This window comes from Microtus oregoni, unplaced genomic scaffold (assembly GCF_018167655.1).
Source record: "Microtus oregoni isolate MIOR12 unplaced genomic scaffold, Mior012 000002F_ref0000024, whole genome shotgun sequence".
Classification (NCBI taxonomy): Eukaryota; Metazoa; Chordata; class Mammalia; order Rodentia; family Cricetidae; genus Microtus; species Microtus oregoni.
In genome coordinates, this window is record NW_024543061.1 from 53,579,579 (window position 1) to 53,597,375 (window position 17,797).

The following is a 17,797-nucleotide window of genomic DNA, read 5'->3' on the forward strand; positions in this document are numbered from 1 at the left end:
GGATGGCTTGCTATACAACATGAGCTCCTGAGTTTGATCAGTAGCATCCATATAAAAAGACAGATTTGGTAGTGTGTGCAATCCAGTACTGAGGAGGGGCAGAAAGGAGAATCCCTGAAGCTCATAGGCCAGCCAGGCTAGCCAATTGGCAAGCTCCAGATTCAGTGAGAGGCTGGGTCTCAAACACATGCAGATGAAAAAGGAAGACATTTAATATTGACTTTTGGCCTCCGTGTGCATACACACACAGACACACAGACACACACACACAAAAGAGATTCTATTGCAATCAACCCATGCAAACTTGGTTTGTTTGGGGTTTTGTCTCTCTTCCCTAAACAATGGTTTACCCACCACTTATATGGTGTTTCCATTGCGCTGAGCATCGTGAGTCATCTACAGAGGATGGGTGGATGTATCTGTGGTATGGATCAATAAAAATGCTACATTTCAGAAATACACTTGAGCACTGTTGTTTTCCTGTCTTCTAGGGGGGTTCGTGAGCCAGCACCCTACATATGGGAACAGCTGTTTGTCTTCTTTACTGACCCCTACTTCTTACCCAGAATGCCATTCACTCCTACAGAAACTTGTTCCTTAGCTTCAACAACAAATCCTGGAAATCTCTCCAAATTACTTCCCAGAAGTCTTCTTCCTTCCTAATGGCAGTGAAGAACCCTGTCACATAGGGAGGCCACACTCTACTCACTTGACCTCTTACAGGTCTTGAACCTAATTATTAAACCAGAGTTATTACCTCAGCTATTTGTATATATAACAAGGCACACACCTGGAGGTCAGAGGACAACGTGCAGAAGTCATTTTTTCTACCATATGGAACCCAAGAACCAAACTTGGGTCATTAGGCTTAGAAACAAATGCTTTCATCCATTCTTTAAGTCGCCTGCTGTGATAAACACTGCCAATGGGAACACCCTGCATGTGTGCATTTGTATGTCTGGAGGCAGGTCTCCCTGCAGTTCCTGGAAGTGGGCACACTGGGTCATCTTGGGTGTGGTTTCCCTCACTGGAGTCACATCTTTGTACTCCTGCTATGACATTCTCTTAAGAAGGCCGTCTTCTCCAGCTCTGCCCATGGCATACTACCAATGGCATTCTGGTCTTCCAGGATGTGGGATGGCCAGTAAAGGGCTTGGCCCTAGAGCCAGGGATCAAGATGTCTGAATGCTTTCCTTAAATAAAAAAAAAAAAAGCTAAATTTCCAGTTCTGCTGTGGCAGTAAGCTAGGCACTATGAAGATAAAGGTAGACATTTGTTAAGTGGGCTTCTTAGGGCACATTGGGTCCCTCCTTTGCAGGACACTGTCACTGGCCACCTATCCTCATCAGCAATTCTGAGGAAAAGGGACGCTGCACTCAGTCCATCCTGCCCTTACCACCTCTGTGTTATATCCTTGATTAATTGAAGTGGAAAAGTGGAGGGGGACAGGAAAATATATGGCTGATTCCTCCTATTGTATAAGTTGCCAAAACAAACCAATAAAAACAAAAAACAAAAACAAAACCACCCCAAAACAGTGCATTGGAAAAACAAAGAATTGGGCTATTTTAGAAGTTTTTCCAACTTTCCTAAGAAGCAGCTTCCTTTATACATAGAAACATGCCAAACTTGTTTGTAGGTTCTTCCTCCCAGACACCACTGTAAAGCTCAATGGAGAGTCACCAGTAAGCAACTGTAACTCAAGATGAGCAGCCTTTATTCACAGGTTATCAGCTTGATATACCTAATGTTATATGGGAAGAGGAAACACTTCCATAAGCTTGACCTTAATTAGTGATTGATGTGGAAGGGCCCAGTCCATTGTGGGTGATGCTACTTCTAGTAGGTGATTCTGGGTTGTCTAAGAAAGCAGGCTGAGCAAGCTAGTAAGCAGCATTCCTCAAGGGCCTGTTTCAGCTCTGCCTCCAGGTTCCTGTTTTGGGTTTCTACCCTGGTTTCTCTCAGTTGATGGAGTGTGACCTAAGAGTGGTAAGCTGAAATAAATTCTTTCCTTCTCAAGTTGCTTTTGGCCATGGTATTTTATCACAACAATAAAAATCCTAACTAAGACAACAGGGTCTGGGAGGCCCAGGATGGTAGCTCATGATAACCTGGGCTATCTGAGACTCTATCCCAAAACATAATGAAAAGCAGCCTGGGAGATGGCTTAGTTGATAAAGTTCTTGCCATGCTTAAGGGCTTGAGTTTAATTTCCTAAATCCATCTGTATAAAAAAGTCAAAAAAAGTATAAAAATGAAACAAACAAAAACCAGTCAAGCACAATGGCATGCCCTTGAAATCCCAGTGCTGAGGAGGTAAGGGCAGTCAGGTCCGTGGGGCTTACTGACCAGCCATCCTTTCCTAGTTGATGAGTTCTAGGCCAGTGAGAGATACCCTGACTTAAAAAACAAGGTGGCAGCTATGGATGACACATCTGTGCTGTGGGGCAATGCTCATGTACCCTGTAAAGACTGGTCACTTGTATCAGTTTAATAAAATGCTGACTGGCCAGTAGCCAGGTAGGAAGTATAGGAGGGGCAACCAGACTAGGAGAATTCTGGGAAGAGAAAAGGCAGAGATGCAGTCACCAGCCAGACATAGAGGAAGCAAGGTGAGAATGCCTCACTGAGAAAAGGTACCAAGCCTCATGGCTAATCATTGATAAGAATTCTGGGTTAATTTAAGTTGTAAGAGGTAGTTAATAATAAGCCTGAACTAACAGGCCAAGCAGTTTATAATTATTATAAACCTCTGTGTGTTTCTTTGGGACTGAACAGATGTGGGACCAGGTGGGACAGAAACTTCTGTCCATTCCTCTGGCCTCCACAAGCATACCAGCTTTGCACATTCAAACACACACACACAACCACCCTACACATACAAATGCATATGTATACCTGTACATACATACACTCACACAAACATGTAAACACACATACACAGTATGTGGAAAGTCAGGCATGATAGCTCACACCTGTAACCTCAGTAGTTGGAAAGTAGAGACAGGAGTATCAGCCAGAGTTTAAGGCTAGCCTAGACACTATTTTAAAAATAAATAAGATCAAGCAATAAAACTATCAAACACTAATATGGGTGGGGCCAGAAGCTTTGGGATTTTAGAATTTTGGTGTCTTGGGAATGAGCTCAACTATCTACATAAAAATCCACCTGAGTTTGCACCCACAGCGTGATGGTAATTTGACAAGGTATAATTTGTGTGTATACATCATGACTATGTCTGGCCCATGAGGGCAAGTGTGAAACTTCCCACTTGTGTCTAATGCAAACACTCAAATGTTTGTATGTAGAACGTGGGATTAAGATTTTCAGCATGCAGTAAAGGGGGAAGGGGAAAGAGCTGGATGTTTAAAGGAGAACTGCTAAAAAAAGAGTTTGGGGTTTGCCAGTTTCTATGGGGTAAACACTCCCAATATGGCTGATTTCCAGCTACCATCACTATGTTGTGGAATACAAAGTTAAGAAAAGGATGAACACACAGCTCTTGAAAGCCAGCGTGGGCCCAGGGCCCCTGTACACTACTGGCCCTGAGACATGTGTTAACCCTGGCTTCTCCTGACCACAAGTGAGGTGGTCAGTCCACACTCACCTCTCTCAAAGGAATTCTTGATGTCATTGACTTCAACTTGAGACCCTGGAACTCTGAATATTCCCTGCTGCTGGAGTCCTAAAAAAGAAATAACAGCACAAGCAAACAGTAAATGTAAATAGCACGAGGCCTAGACTCCATGTGGCCACGGGACTTACTGACAATTCTCTCCCGTGCTTATCTCTTTCTTTTCTCTTCTTTTATAGTAGCCATTCCTGCTGACAAGCTCCTAGTTGAAACCTCAAATGGGCCTTGACAATGAACTACAGCTAGCAACTGGCCCAAATACTCAGATACATGCAGAGTCTCATGCCTGTGAACTTGCTCCTGGGTCTGAAGGAAAATGCTATTAACTATTCCTTCCCTCCCACATGGGTAATCTCTGGCCTTTAGAAAACCTAAACTTCAGAGTACATCCTGGCCTGGGATTGGGGAGTCAGAGAGTTTGAGGCATAGCTCAGTGGCAGAGTGCTTTGTCTTGTGGACACTAGGCACAAGGTTTGGTCCCCGGTGCCAAAAATCAGTAAATACAATAAATTGGTTAGCTCCTATTAATATGAGCAGAATTGCTCATATTACAGTTCCAGCATTTTCAAGACTAAAACTGAGGCAGGAGGATTTTACAGAGTTCAAGGATAGCCAGGGCTACAGAATAACACCCCTTTCCAAGAAAGAAAAAATAAAAAAGTGTGAACTCAATATTAAAAAGCAGCATGGCTGCTCACTCTTTCTTCCTTCCTTCCTTCGTTCGTTCCTTCCTTCATCTCTTTCTTTTCTTTCTTTCTTTGTTTCCCTCCTTCCTTTCTTTTCCTTCCTTCCTTCCTTCCTTTTCTTTCTTTTTTTATTTTTTAGCGTTTCTAAGAAACAATAGCAAAGCAGTGGAGTCCCTGATACCCGGCAGCTCTGAGGACCAAACAGTGACCCACACAATTGTAGGCCAGCCTCTCTCAAATGGAAATTACTGTAGACACTGGATACCTCTCCTGTCTTAGTTGTCTTAGGTAGAACAATTCTTCATGCTACAATTTATTGTTTCCCCTTAAAAGTAAGGATTTAGTGGACATTTGGCTAGGACATATTATGCGCTTTGGTTGTTAGTTTTTGGGTTTTTGCTTTGTTTTGTTTTTATGCACTCATTTAAGCCTTCCACACTAAGGCTTAGCCACTAGAAGACCAGGGGCTGACACAACGAGCTTCTAAAGCTCCTTCATGTGTCATGCTCACTGCTAAACAAGGTATGCACACGGATAGTAAGTTGTGACATGATATGCCCAGGCTGACCTCGAACTTACTAGGTAGCTCAGGCCAGCCTCCAACTCTCGATGATCCTTCTGCCTCAGTCTCCCTAATGCTGAGATGAAAGGCATATACACCCACAAGTGTGGCTTTGTTTAGTATTCCTACCACCCCAGAGTCTTCTCCCACCCTTCTGGGACATTATCCCTAACCACCACTGCCATTCCCCACTTTCCCCACCCCAGCTGCATGGATGCTCTCCTTGGGGCTCTTCTGCCATTTTGGTCAAGCAGCCTACCCCCAAAGTCACTGTCTACACTTCTTTTAACTAGTCATATGATAGAGTTACTATGAGGCATGATATTACAGTCTATTATATCCATGAGCTACTATATTTAGTGGCTCAAATAACAACAGCTTGAAAATTCAAGAAAAAGTTGTGTCTGTATTAGATATGTATAGATATTGTTTTACTAGTCCCAAACAATATTATTATTTCCAGAGCATTTACATAGGACTTGGTCCTATCTGTCTCTCTGCGTGACTCACTGACTATGGGAAGATTACATGGGTGGTGGGTAAAAGCCATAGCATTTTATACACTGGACCTTAGATCTGCTGATCTGGCTGGCAGTCTGCAGGCCTATATCTAATCCCTAGAGATGCCAAAGGGTGACTACAATTCTTTTTTCTGCTGTTGATTTCCTTGCTTTTTCGAGAATGTTAGGCTTGCAGGGACGACAAAGTGTTTGCCTCTATTGCTCCTGCATTCCTCACAGCCAAAATGAAGCCTGTTACGTTCTGAGGTGAATGAGTAAGTTAAACACAAGTTTACCATGGTCAACAAATTCCCGACACCATTCCCTTCATGGAGTTTACAATCTATCAACCTGATTGACTACAAGTGAGGACAGAGCTGGAATAGTCTTTCTGTCCATGTCATTAGTACTGCCTTGTGACCAGATGTGCTGGGCCCCTCACACAACCTTCTGATGTGGGAGTAATTTCTTATTAATAAAGAAACTGCCTAGACCCATTTGATAGGCCAACCCTTAGGTAGGCGGAGTAAACAGAACGGAATGCTGGGAGAAAGAAGCTGAGTCAGGGAGTCGCCATGATTCTCCCACTCCAGACAGATGCAGGTTAAGATCATTCCTGGTAAGCCAGCTCGTGGGCTACACAGATTAATAGAAATGGGTTAGATCAATATGTAAAAGCTAGCTAATAAGAAACTGAAACTAATGGGTCAGGCAGTGTTTAAAAGAATACAGTTTCCGTGTAATTATTTCGGGTAAAGCTAGCCGGGTGGCGGGACGCAGCCCGCCGCTCCGTATTTCAACAGAGTGGCACCCAACATGCTAATGAACTCCACGTAAAACCTGAGAGGGCTTAAAAAGGAGAGAGAGAGAATTTAAGACAGCTTTTTGCTGTTTATGGGTTGCGTGCCGCAAAGAAATTGTCCTGACTCAGCAGCAGGAAAAAACTGGCTGTTTTAAAATGCCGGCTTTCTGGGCTGTGCCGCCTTTGCGATCTCTGTCTGGCTCCTGTGGGAGACAGAGCTTTTGAATGTAACATTTGGAGTAAAGCTCTATGGCTTGCTTGATGGCAATGTGGACTGCTGTGTGCCTGTAACTGTGTGTGGCTCAGGGGCACCAAATGGCTCTGAGGCAGGAGCGGCTTGGCTCAGCTCTGCCATGCTGAACTGTGCTGGTCTCAGGCAGGAACTACCATAATTACCATAAAAACAGCGCAGTTAAGGTTTCAACTGGGCAGGACACAGACGGTACCGTATTACCTGTACATGGCACAACTTAAGTTTTTAAGAACTGCTTAACATTTTAAGAAATGCTCCTGGATAGTAAAAAAATGTTACAGATTCACAATAAAACAGATTCAGACATAAAAGACCACACTGTTGGATGAATGTACATAGGCTTGAGAGAGAGAAGAAAAAAAAATAGAGAATAAAGTTAATGGTTTAAAAAAAAAGGTAAAGTCTTTAAAGAGACAGAGTACAGATAATTATAGATTTTGAGAAATAAAGTAAAAATAAGCCACGTAAAAATGAAAAATTCACAGAGAGTCTGGATTATGTACATTGTGTTTTCTTTAAAATTTTTGACTGTAAAGGAGCTACGTACAGAGAGACATTTCATTCTATGGGCTGCCAAGTGGAACCAAAACGGATATCATGAGGGTATGACTTCAGAATTTGGGTCTAAGGATATGATGCTTTGGAAAGGGTCTTCTTTTGTTTTCACAGAGGACCAGACCCTATGGATTGCATCTATCCTGATATGGTATGATAGACCACGACCTCCCGAAAAGTTCCTGTGAACACCCTCAAAAAATTACTTCACTCAACTGGCAACTGAGATAAACCTGGCACACAGGTTACACCCTAAATGATCTGATTAACAGCGCCCCCATTCAGCAGGAAGCAGTTTGGAGAGAAAAAACTGCGCCCATGTTCCCAAAATATTGTTTGTAAATGTTCTTTTACATTTAAAGGGGGAAATGATATAGGTATGAGTAATTTGCATTGGTGTGGATTTTACAGTCAATTTTGTTATATGTATATGTATTTCTGATCTTGATTAAGGTATTATGATTGTGTAGTTCATTTAAAAATGTAATGTATAATTAAGAAATATAGGTTAATGGTTAATCATCGATAATAGTAAAGCTTGTAGTCATGTTAGTTAGATTTTCTAGATATATAGAGATACATTTCAGTTAGATAGACATTCTTCATATCTTTCAAAGACTGCAGAATATGGCATTTAATGTTTTAATAACTTAGGACTTTTCATGACAATGAGACATATCTGCTCCTGGTGGCACCAATCTACTTCGAGAGGAAGATGGGCATCGAAGAGAATCCTTATGGAGTTGGATAGCCATTTGGGCAAGAAACTGCTCTTGCCTGGACTGTTGCATAAAATGGACACAGAGAACCCGCAGAGAGAGGACTGCTGAACTTGCCTAAAGGTGAGACGGTCTTTTGGGGTTCATGACTCATGAAAGAGTCTGCGAGACATTCTGCAGAACACAGCAGATAGTGACTGAACTGTCTTTGAAATTTCCTGCTTCATGAAAATGTCTGCTGGATACTATGGGCCTGAAGGCTGAAGATGGATGCCCCAACCGTACAAAAGAACTTTGGGTGACTGTCCAGGCAGCGAGATGTCTCTATCATTTCTAGAGTTTTCTTATTTCTTGTTTACTTAGGTAGTATTATATCCTTCTGGAGTCTTTGATGGAGTTGAAGAATGAATAGACAGTTATAGTTTTCCTTAGTTATGATAAAAGATAAAATAGATATAAATATTGAAACTGTAATTCTTGCTTGATAACTGTTTTGCTATATGTAATTTTACTATGTTAAAGTTAAAGCCTTTCTTTTTTTGTTTAAACAGAAAAAGGGGAAATGATGTGGGAGTAATTTCTTATTAATAAAGAAACTGCCTAGACCCATTTGATAGGCCAACCCTTAGGTAGGCGGAGTAAACAGAACGGAATGCTGGGAGAAAGAAGCTGAGTCAGGGAGTCGCCATGATTCTCCCACTCCAGACAGATGCAGGTTAAGATCATTCCTGGTAAGCCAGCTCGTGGGCTATACAGATTAATAGAAATGGGTTAGATCAATATGTAAAAGCTAGCTAATAAGAAACTGAAACTAATGGGTCAGGCAGTGTTTAAAAGAATACAGTTTCCGTGTAATTATTTCGGGTAAAGCTAGCCGGGTGGCTGGACGCAGCCCGCCGCTTCGTATTTCAACAACCTTCCTTCTCTCACCCCGGACATAGACATGCAGACTCCAAAGACAGCATTCTGAGTAACAGCCATTCCCTAGAGCAGAGCGAGGACAGGAAGTCTTCCAAGGTGACTGAGAATATCATTTTCTCCCAAAACAGTCCAGCACTATTCCACAGTGAACTGAACACACTGAGCTGAGACAGCGCTTACCATATAAATTGATGAATCGGATACAGCTCTCGACTACAAGTGGTATAGCCTGTCCTGAATCCTTAAGAAAGACAAAAAAGAAAGTGAGTTTTATCAGGCTTGGCATCCAACCACAGGAAGGACATTGCAAACACAATGATCAAGTCAAGCCAGAAGATTAGTACCACGTGATTAGTAGGAAACCAAGCAAGGAACTGCTAACTCTAGTCTCCAGGAATAGTTACCATACAGCCTTCGGTTAAGTGCAGAAGAAGGCATAGCTAGGATTAATTCAAAGAAATGCTCTCTCTTCTTACCCATCTGGCAAGGAACTGGGGTCAGCTTGACAGGCACACTGGGGGCAGGAGAGATGGAAGCCAGTGTGTGGAGGTGGCTGGAGTCTGACCTTGAAGGATGACCTGCCTTCTCCCAACTACACTTAGCCCAAACTCAGCATCTTTTCCTGGGGCTTGGGGATGAAGAGGCAGGATCAATGCCTCTCCCCATTACTGAGGTTGTCCCGCGTCAGAACTGAGAACACATTTTGGGTGAGGAAGCCTGGTCCCTTACAAGCCCTGGGAGGCTCAAAGAAGGGAAGGTGAATCTTAGTCATAATGTCTCAACTATCCAGGTATTTTGCTTAACAGTAAGCATAGTATGTGGAGAAGTTCTAGTGGATGCTAATATCAGACATTGGCCATCTGATGGCCAACTTCAATTGAAAAGACTCAATGGGATGCAATTTAAATAGTTATGCATAGAATGTGAAAGGACATTCAATCACACCTTTCTAGATTAGTTTACAGTTCCTAGGGGTTGGGTAAGAGTCAGGTTTTTTTTCAGAGTCCCAAAACTGGGTGGACTGTGCTACTTTACATCATGATGTTAGGTCACATCATGAGTATCATTTAAAAAACAAAACAAAACTTTCTTTTAAAAGGGCCATATTAGATCATGAGCCTCCCCAGAAGGCTAGTAACTTGGTGGGCTCTTGGCTCTGCCACACCCCCCACCTGCTGATGCTGCATCTGGGGAGAGGATAGGAGACAGGCCCATCAAGCAACGGGGAATGTGGATCTTCTCTAGAAGGCTTTGGACCTACTATTTGCATGGGGCTCATGGGCCTAGCTAGTAAATACCTGGTTCCTGGTTCGAGCATTTCTTCTTCCTCTGATAACAAAAAAAAGAAACAGGCAGCAAAGCAGGAGAAAAAGAAAAGATTATGCAGGAGTAAGATCAGTTAGAGTATGCAGATCCTTCAGAGTCCGTGAATGCCAAAACGCAATGGCAGCCAGCAATGGTCCTGGTGCATTTGTCCATCAACCTGCCCACGGGGAGAAACCTCAGCCTTGGAGCCTCCTAGGACTTCTGAAGCAGTCCCCAGCCAGCCTTCCAATAGGCTGCCCAGCCTCTTTCTCAGATAGCAGCGATTCCTTGTCAATATGTAAGGAATGTGTGTCAACCTTGTTCCCAGATCCACGTCTGTTTTCTCCTCAACACAAGGGATTCATCAATGAGCGAGAGTTCACTGAAGACCTATAAGGTTAGCCCGTTTGCCCACAGAAGGGATCTTTCATGTCTTTTGTAAGCTGGCTCCTAGAATTCATCTCTGGAATCCTCAATTCTTGGATAGATGTTCTACTTCATAAGATCTCCTTAGACAGGATGCAGCAGGGTGCATCAGATTCCAGACTCCAAACATACCCAATACCCTGATAACCTTCTCTGAGTGGAAGCGTGGCTCTGCTCCTCTTTCTAAACCCCTTACTGTCACCCTGGCACCGAAACCCTCTAGGAACACAGAAGCTGGTAAGAGTGGAGATGAGGGAGAGAGTAAGTTGGAACACCTTAGTGACTTTGAGGGTGCATTGAAGCCTTTGTCCCCATGTTGAGAGAGCCTGCCCAACTTTTCTGGTCACATGGACAGTGACTCAAGGGTCTAGGTGGGAGCTGAGTCTCACACAAGCTCAGTGAAGAAACCAAGCTGGCTAATGGACACATGCCTTCCTGGGGCACAGTATGCCCAGTCCTGCCATCTCAACAACTGGGATCTGAGTTGCTCTGATGTCAGCTAAACCCTGAACCCAGTAACAGCCTGGTCCAAAGGGACTCGTGAGATGGTGTCCTAAAATTAATAATAGAGCAGGCTTAAACAGTGCCAGACGTGATCTAGAAACATGCATGCATCAGCTCACTCTGTGCTCTCCTAAATCCCCAGGGTGATTACTCACATTTCGCAGGGCAAGAATGGGAACCCTCCCCCACCCCCACAGTGGACCTTCGGGCTTTACCACGGACTATACTATATAAGTCTGAGAGGAAAAAAACACAGTTTTTGATTTTTATAAGGGGCTGGCTCAGGAAGAGCCAGGAAGTTCAAAAGTCTAACTCCACAAATACTTCTCTATAATTGATGTGGGGCTTCTCTCTTTGTCCTGCCTAGGTGTCATAATCGCAGCATCACAGTGGGATTATTTGATCAAAACTCCTCTTATAGGCCTGGATTGTCAAAGCCGAGGACTCCGCTGTACATTCAGACAGTGAGAGAATTAGGATAGAAGCTGAAATTCTACTCTCGGCAGTTGAAGGAGTGGCTACAGATGCTGCCCTTCACTCTCTGGACTCCGGGATTCTTTAGAGTAAGTCTGTGTCATATGGAGCTTTGGCAAGTTTGCTCATAGTAGGTCCACAGCTGAAGTCCTCACTGATTGGAGGCAGCCTAAGTGCAGAGGGAGTATAAAGACACGCTCTTGTGTTCCACCAACCACCTTCTCTTCCCTAGTCAAATGGCTATCGTTCTTCCAAGTATTCTGCCATTCCCTCCTACAGAGCTGGCTCATCCCTCTTTGGAGATTTTCCTCAGAGCCAGTTGACCAGTATCACTGTACCACACTTCCTCTTGCCATTTCATCCCTTCAATGATGCCACAAAGCTATGCTTCAACTGAAGCATGTGCGTGCCATAGTGATGGTGGTAGGAGGGTATTTATGTTCGTGTGTGTGTGTGTTAGCATGTGCATGTGGTCAAAGGTCAACCTCATGTGTCATTCCTCAGGCACCAGCCACCTTGATTTTGGGCTCTTCAATTAGGTTAGGCTGGCTAGCCAGGGAGCCACTGGTATCCACCGGATTCCTTAGTACTAGGATTCCAAGTGTGTGCAACCATTCCCAGCGTTTTAACACAGGTTGTGGAGACTATACCCGGGTCCTCATGCTTTCATGACATGCCTTGTAATTACACTATCCCCGCAGCCTTGTGGTGTGGAGGTTTTAATTCTGGTGGACCCAAGTATCCATGCTAGCAGGAAGTTTTGGCACCAGTGATAAAGATTGTGTAACAGGCTCTAAAGAAGATTAGCCAAACACTGCTGGGCATGGTGATGTAGTAGGATAGTAAGATGGCTTCCCAAAGTAACCACCTGAGGGGCAAACAAACACTCATGGAGTCGAAGAAGGTCTAAAGTGTTGGTCGGGTGCATGGTCAAGTTGCTTTCTAATCCCACTACGAAGATACTCAGTTCCACTAAAGATGTGATCTTCAAACAGTGTCAAGTAAGAGTCAGCTCCTTCCATGTATACAGACTGATCTCCCATTTCCAGAGATCAGAGAGACTCGGGGACGAAGTCCCCATGTCAGATCTCACTGCATCGTTCCCTCCTCGGGGACTCCTGTCCTGCTCCTCTTATTCCTCCTCATCCTTTCAAAACCCTGGCAATGTCACCTGGGTCCCAGCTCACAGCTCTTCTTGCTCTGAATTGCAATAGCATGTTCCTGCAGGACTCAATTGCAATAGCATGTTCCTGCGGGACTTCTCACGTGCCTCCCCCTGCACTCTTGGCCCCTTGCTAGGCTCTGTAAAGACAGGAAATGATCAGCCAGCTCCTTTGCAGCCTGGAGAATGGCTCAGCCAGGAGCAAGGGGGCATGAGAGGGAAAGGAGAAGACAGAGAGGTGATGAGGAAACAGAGCATCATTCTGACACAGCCTCACCTGCCACAACCCACTGAGTGGCTCTCTATTGTCACACAGTTCCCGAGGGACCTCTAATTTGGGGCCTTCAGTCCTACGAGGCATCCTAAGGCATCCCCCAACTGTCCCAGGGGAAATCCCTCTTCTCTTTCTCTTCTATTCTGAGGACTCAAGTCTACAGGCAGAGAGAATCCTTTGATCTAGGATGGTCCTGCCTCCCCAATCCATCCCTGAGGCTGACATCTGCGTGTCTGTAGGCCTTCTCTGCCCTCCAGGTCTAACTGCACCCTGCCAGAGAACAGAGGACAGAGAGCTGGTGCATGGGGCAGCCCCTATAACTCCCAAATCATCACTGATGCTGCGAGACTCCACCCTTCCCCTGACCTACACCAGCCCTTTTTTTTCTGTAGAAATTGTCTTCACTGGCTGGGGGCGGGGGGGGGGGCTTTCAAACAACTGGAGAAGGCCTCCCCTCCTCTTTCTCCAAGAACACATCTTGACTCTAACACCATCTTTGCCTTATTCAGTTTGATCCTGAACGACACTGGGGGGAGGGGGGTGAAGACAGAAAAAAAAATAAACCCACTTAAGCTGAAAGATTTAAATATTGAGCCTAAGCTCAATGTCCAGGGTTAACCTGACATTTAGAAGGCCTACCTCAACTCTACTCCCTCCTTTCAAATCAACCATCCAAAGCTAAATTAAGTGAAAGGAACTCTTCTTATGAAAACTCAATGGCTTCCCATGCTAGCAGAGACTCAGCTACCAAACTGTAGCTGCCTTGTATGGAGACCCACAGGAGCTATCTTTGTGTTGTTCTCCATTGGTCTCCTGTTGTGGGGTAGAGCTGAGTGATAGAGTTTCCTCAACTGCCCTTCGGGTGTTAGGGCTGCAGCTTTAGCAGCAATGAGGCCAGCTGGCTGGGACCACTGTGCTGACTGACGGTCCACCTCTTCTGTGCTGAAATGATCGGACCCCTCCCCCATGCTTCTGAGAACGATGGATGGCCACTTAGGGGCCACTGGTCAGAAGCATAATTCTCCAGTGGAATGCCGCACTGAAGCCAAGAACAGACTACAGTGAGAAGCTAGCTCCATGGGGCCTGGCTAAGGGGTCGACAGGGCTGTTAGCTGGAGGGGATAGGGAGAAGAGAGGCTGCCATTACGTTGGACTCATTCGCGGACTCCATGGCTCCCCAGCAAGTACCTTAATGAACGCTTCCATACTGCCGTTAAAGAGCTTATGGCTATACACTGAAAGAGGCCTAGGTCTCCTCATTTTCTGTGGTTTAGGGGGAAGGCAGGGGGGCCTACGGGAAAATGGAACAAAAGAAATCAAGAAAGCAACCAACATAAACATACCACTGGGGGAGATGCTCTTCCAACCACAATGGGAGGAAAACACAAAACACAGAAGGGAGCCTCTGGCCTCCAACACACTGGTTTCCCAAGTTCCATCTGAAGGGCCTCTGGATGTTTCAGGTCTTAGTTTACCCACAATACCAAACAGGAGCAACTCTCACAAAACACAAACGCATTCTACATCACAGGGGATGGGATAAATCCAAGAAGCGCCTGCAATGCCAATCAGAGGCTGGCATCCTGCAGACCAGATGGAGGTGGGTCAGGGGAGGGAGGTGTCATCTGTAGCCCAGGAAAGCAAGAAACTTTCGAACATAACCGAGAAGGTTTATTTTTGTAATTTTAGCTTAAATCTATCACCAAGGCCCAACTCCCAATGTACTGGGGGCACTGTCTTCCTAATGTCTCTTGACATTTCAAAGGAATATGACTCATGTTTATTGCATAGATCTGAGAGCCAGACAGCTAGATGCCAGGAGGCAAGCTGCAGCTTCTTTAGGATCCGTAGGTGGCCTGGGATGTTATTATCCCACTCATCAATCGAGTACATTTTTGATTGGAGCACTGTCAAATCCATGATCACACTTACCCCAATATCTTCCCATTCCACACGGTTCTATTCTATAGAAATCAGGCCTAGAGAGAGCATCACATCCACCTCTAGCCTCCTCCCCCCCAAGCCCCCCCCCCAAGCCCAGGGTTTTTGCTGTTGTGGTTGTTTGTGGGGAAGAGTGTTTTGTTTTGTCTTGTTTCTTTTAATGTCAAGTCATGGGCGCGGCCCTGGGACATCTTGTCATTTCTAACTGTAGACTCATCTGCCTCGTCAGTCCTTGCCAGAGGGATCAGGTTGAAAGTGTCTTGCTTTGCTTTCAGATCTCCGTTCCCTGTGTTCTGGTGTTATCCACAGGGAGGGGAAACCTTATACCACAATCCACCAGGAACAATGAAATGGCCACAGGTGCTAGACCCGTGTCCATAGTTGCTCGCCATGCATAGACCTGGGTTGGCTTGTTTGCTCATTTCACTACATAAAACTGGCCTGATTCAGTGCTGCTGGCCTTCAGGGAAAAAGTTCTTAGAAAGTTAGGAGGAAGTCCCCTTACCAAACGAGGCAGTTCATTTTCAAATGGTTTGGTCCAAACTTTGGAAGCAATAAGTACATACTCAGCCAGGCAGATAATGGTCATGTATGAGAAGCAAAGTCTTGCCCTTTCCCTATGTCTTGACTGATTTCTGTACATGGGCAAGAATCTTCTATCTGTTTTTGTTTGTTTCCAAAACAGCGTCTCATATAGTCCAGGGTGGCTTCAAACTTGCTATGTAGCCAAGTATGACCTCACACTCCTCATCCTCCTGCCTCAGTGCTGGGATTACAGGCATGCACCTCCACGCTGGGTTTTATATGATGCTAGCAATTGAAGTCAGGGCCTCATGCATGTTAAGCAAGCATCCTATCAACTAAGGTACATGCCCAGGCCACAGGCAAGAATCATATGGACTGTAGAACCAATCAAGATGAATGAGGGTTGCCCTGCCTCTCTCTCGTGGGTTTATTGGTCTCATGACCCTTAGCAGTCCAGCCACGCAGGACACTCTAGCCAAGTCCTCCTAGATGGTTAAGTGTTGAGCAAGGCTGCAAACTCCAGGACATGCATGGGCAAAGACACAGTTAAGTCCAAATAGCATGCCACCCAATCAAGGGAACCAAAAGAACAACACAACCAAAAATTTGAAGAGAAACAACAGGCAAGAGTATCTCCAGCCCATCTTGGATCTGTGCGGTTAGCTAAGTCCATGTCATTTCCTTTCAAAGTATATTACATCTTTTTTTTTTTTTGAGGATGCATGAAATCAGGGAGGGGGGATCTCACACAGTGGGTCTGTTTTTGAGTTTTCAAATGTAAAAGCCGAAAGAAATGATCATCAAAAAATGTGACACTAAACTATAGGATCCAAACTTAGGGATTAGGAAGGAGGACAGCAATGTTGTCGTTTGTTTTCGTAGTATTTTGGACTCCAGGGCCACTTCTTTATCTCACATTGCAGGAGCCTGGGAGGCAAAGGAGCCCACAAGAGATTAAGAAATTTGCCCAAGGCCACACAAATGGGATCCTTCAAGAACTGGGAGTTGAATGTAGTTCTTCCTACTAGAGGCTCCAGAACAAGTATGAAGTTGAGAGAGTGATTTTGCCAACTGTCTATTAAGTTCTCAAGGCTGGCAAGAGTGGGGATCTTGGAACAGGTACTAAAATACAGAATCAAAAGCTCCAGGGCACCCAGTTGGAGGGTTTCCATTAAAAAACTCATAAGAGTTTCTGGGTTTTGTTCTTTTAATTTTTTTATGGAGTAGAATAAAAGGAGATAAATGTAGAGTATGCTTCCCTGTTTTCTCTGCCAAACCCAGGGTGTAAAAGAAAATGAAGTCACAATGATCGTCCTTGTCGTTCCCCCCTCCCCCACCACGGTGCACTGGGCATTGCCTGGAATCTCTGACAAGGAAACATAGCTATCCCAACTTTGAACAACATCAAATCTGTGTCAACTTACAGGAATGCTGGGTGGGGCACAAAGTGGGGAGCAGGGGGACAGCTCAGCCAAGGAAAGTGGGGCAGCCTAAGCCTTCCATCTCTTCTGCCGCTCAGATGCAGAGCAAAAACAAAAGGAAGAAAGAGAAAAGCAGGGAAGACAGGAACAGAGACAGCCACAGAGGGGAGGGCGAGGAAACCAGAGACCAATGTCCCCTTTCAGCCTCTCAGCAGGAATAAAACTAGCACATGCTGGCAACATAGGCGTGGCCTCAGAATTAGTCTGTGACAAAGAGCAAGTGATTGAGAATTTCCCTAAACACCCAACAGATGTGGGTATCAGCATCTAAACCGGTGGCAACACTGATGTTCGAGGGCGGGTAAGCTCTTGGGCGCTATGGTTGGAAAACAGGGGCTGGGTTGTATCTGATGGTGATGCTATCAACTAGTTCCCTCTACTCAGGACTAGTGCCTCTTGTCAACCTGGTGACGGAGGCCAACCTCTCTTCAAAACATGATTAACAACTGATGTTTACATCCCGTACTTGGTCATTTTTTAGCAATTCTTCAAAATACATTAGCACATCTGGTCAGCCTAAATCCCAGGGCTAGGATGTTCTGAGGCCATTCAAAACTATGGCTCATAAGTGTGAGAAAAGGGCCATTTGGACGAGGGCAAGAGGAACTTGGCTGAGGGACCCTATCTGATGATGGTCCCAGATGACTTTGACTGTGTGTGAGAATCTACAGTCAGCACAGCCAAGGTGCGGAGACATTGCCAAGGGCCTCTGAGACTTAAAAATGCTTTCAGATGGACAACAAGGTCCACAAGTTTAATAATGAGCCAGAAAGTATCTGGCTAGGTCTGCAATTTAGGACAAGATGCCTAAGTGGAGATCCAACCTGAACTTGGATTTCCCAGGCCCTAGGTCAAAACAGGTGAGGAAGACAATATTTCATATATATATATATATATATATATATATATATATATATATATATGTATGTGTGTGTGTATGTGTGTGTATATATATATATATATATATATATATATATATATATATATATATGAGGGGTGAACCTGAGACCTGGACAAGAGATCTATCGTGGCTCCTCCCCCCACCATCCTCTGGAGCAATCTCCTTCTCCCT

At 44.7% G+C, this 17,797-nt stretch overlaps 1 protein-coding gene across 3 annotated transcripts in view; it reads right to left on the reverse strand.

The window, feature by feature from the left end:
• Srgap3 (SLIT-ROBO Rho GTPase activating protein 3) overlaps positions 1-17,797 on the reverse strand; it is a 229,136-nt gene that overhangs the window by 32,217 nt on the left and 179,122 nt on the right. For 2 of the 3 annotated variants that reach the window (XM_041680337.1, XM_041680352.1), the window contains exons 12-14: positions 13,967-14,069; positions 8,814-8,874; positions 3,609-3,686 (exon numbers count right to left, since the gene is read on the reverse strand). In XM_041680337.1, the coding sequence (XP_041536271.1) occupies positions 3,609-3,686; positions 8,814-8,874; positions 13,967-14,069 (242 nt within the window). Of the gene's footprint in view, positions 1-3,608; positions 3,687-8,813; positions 8,875-9,931; positions 9,963-13,966; positions 14,070-17,797 lie in introns of all 3 variants that reach the window. The other variant, XM_041680344.1, reaches the window with a different exon arrangement.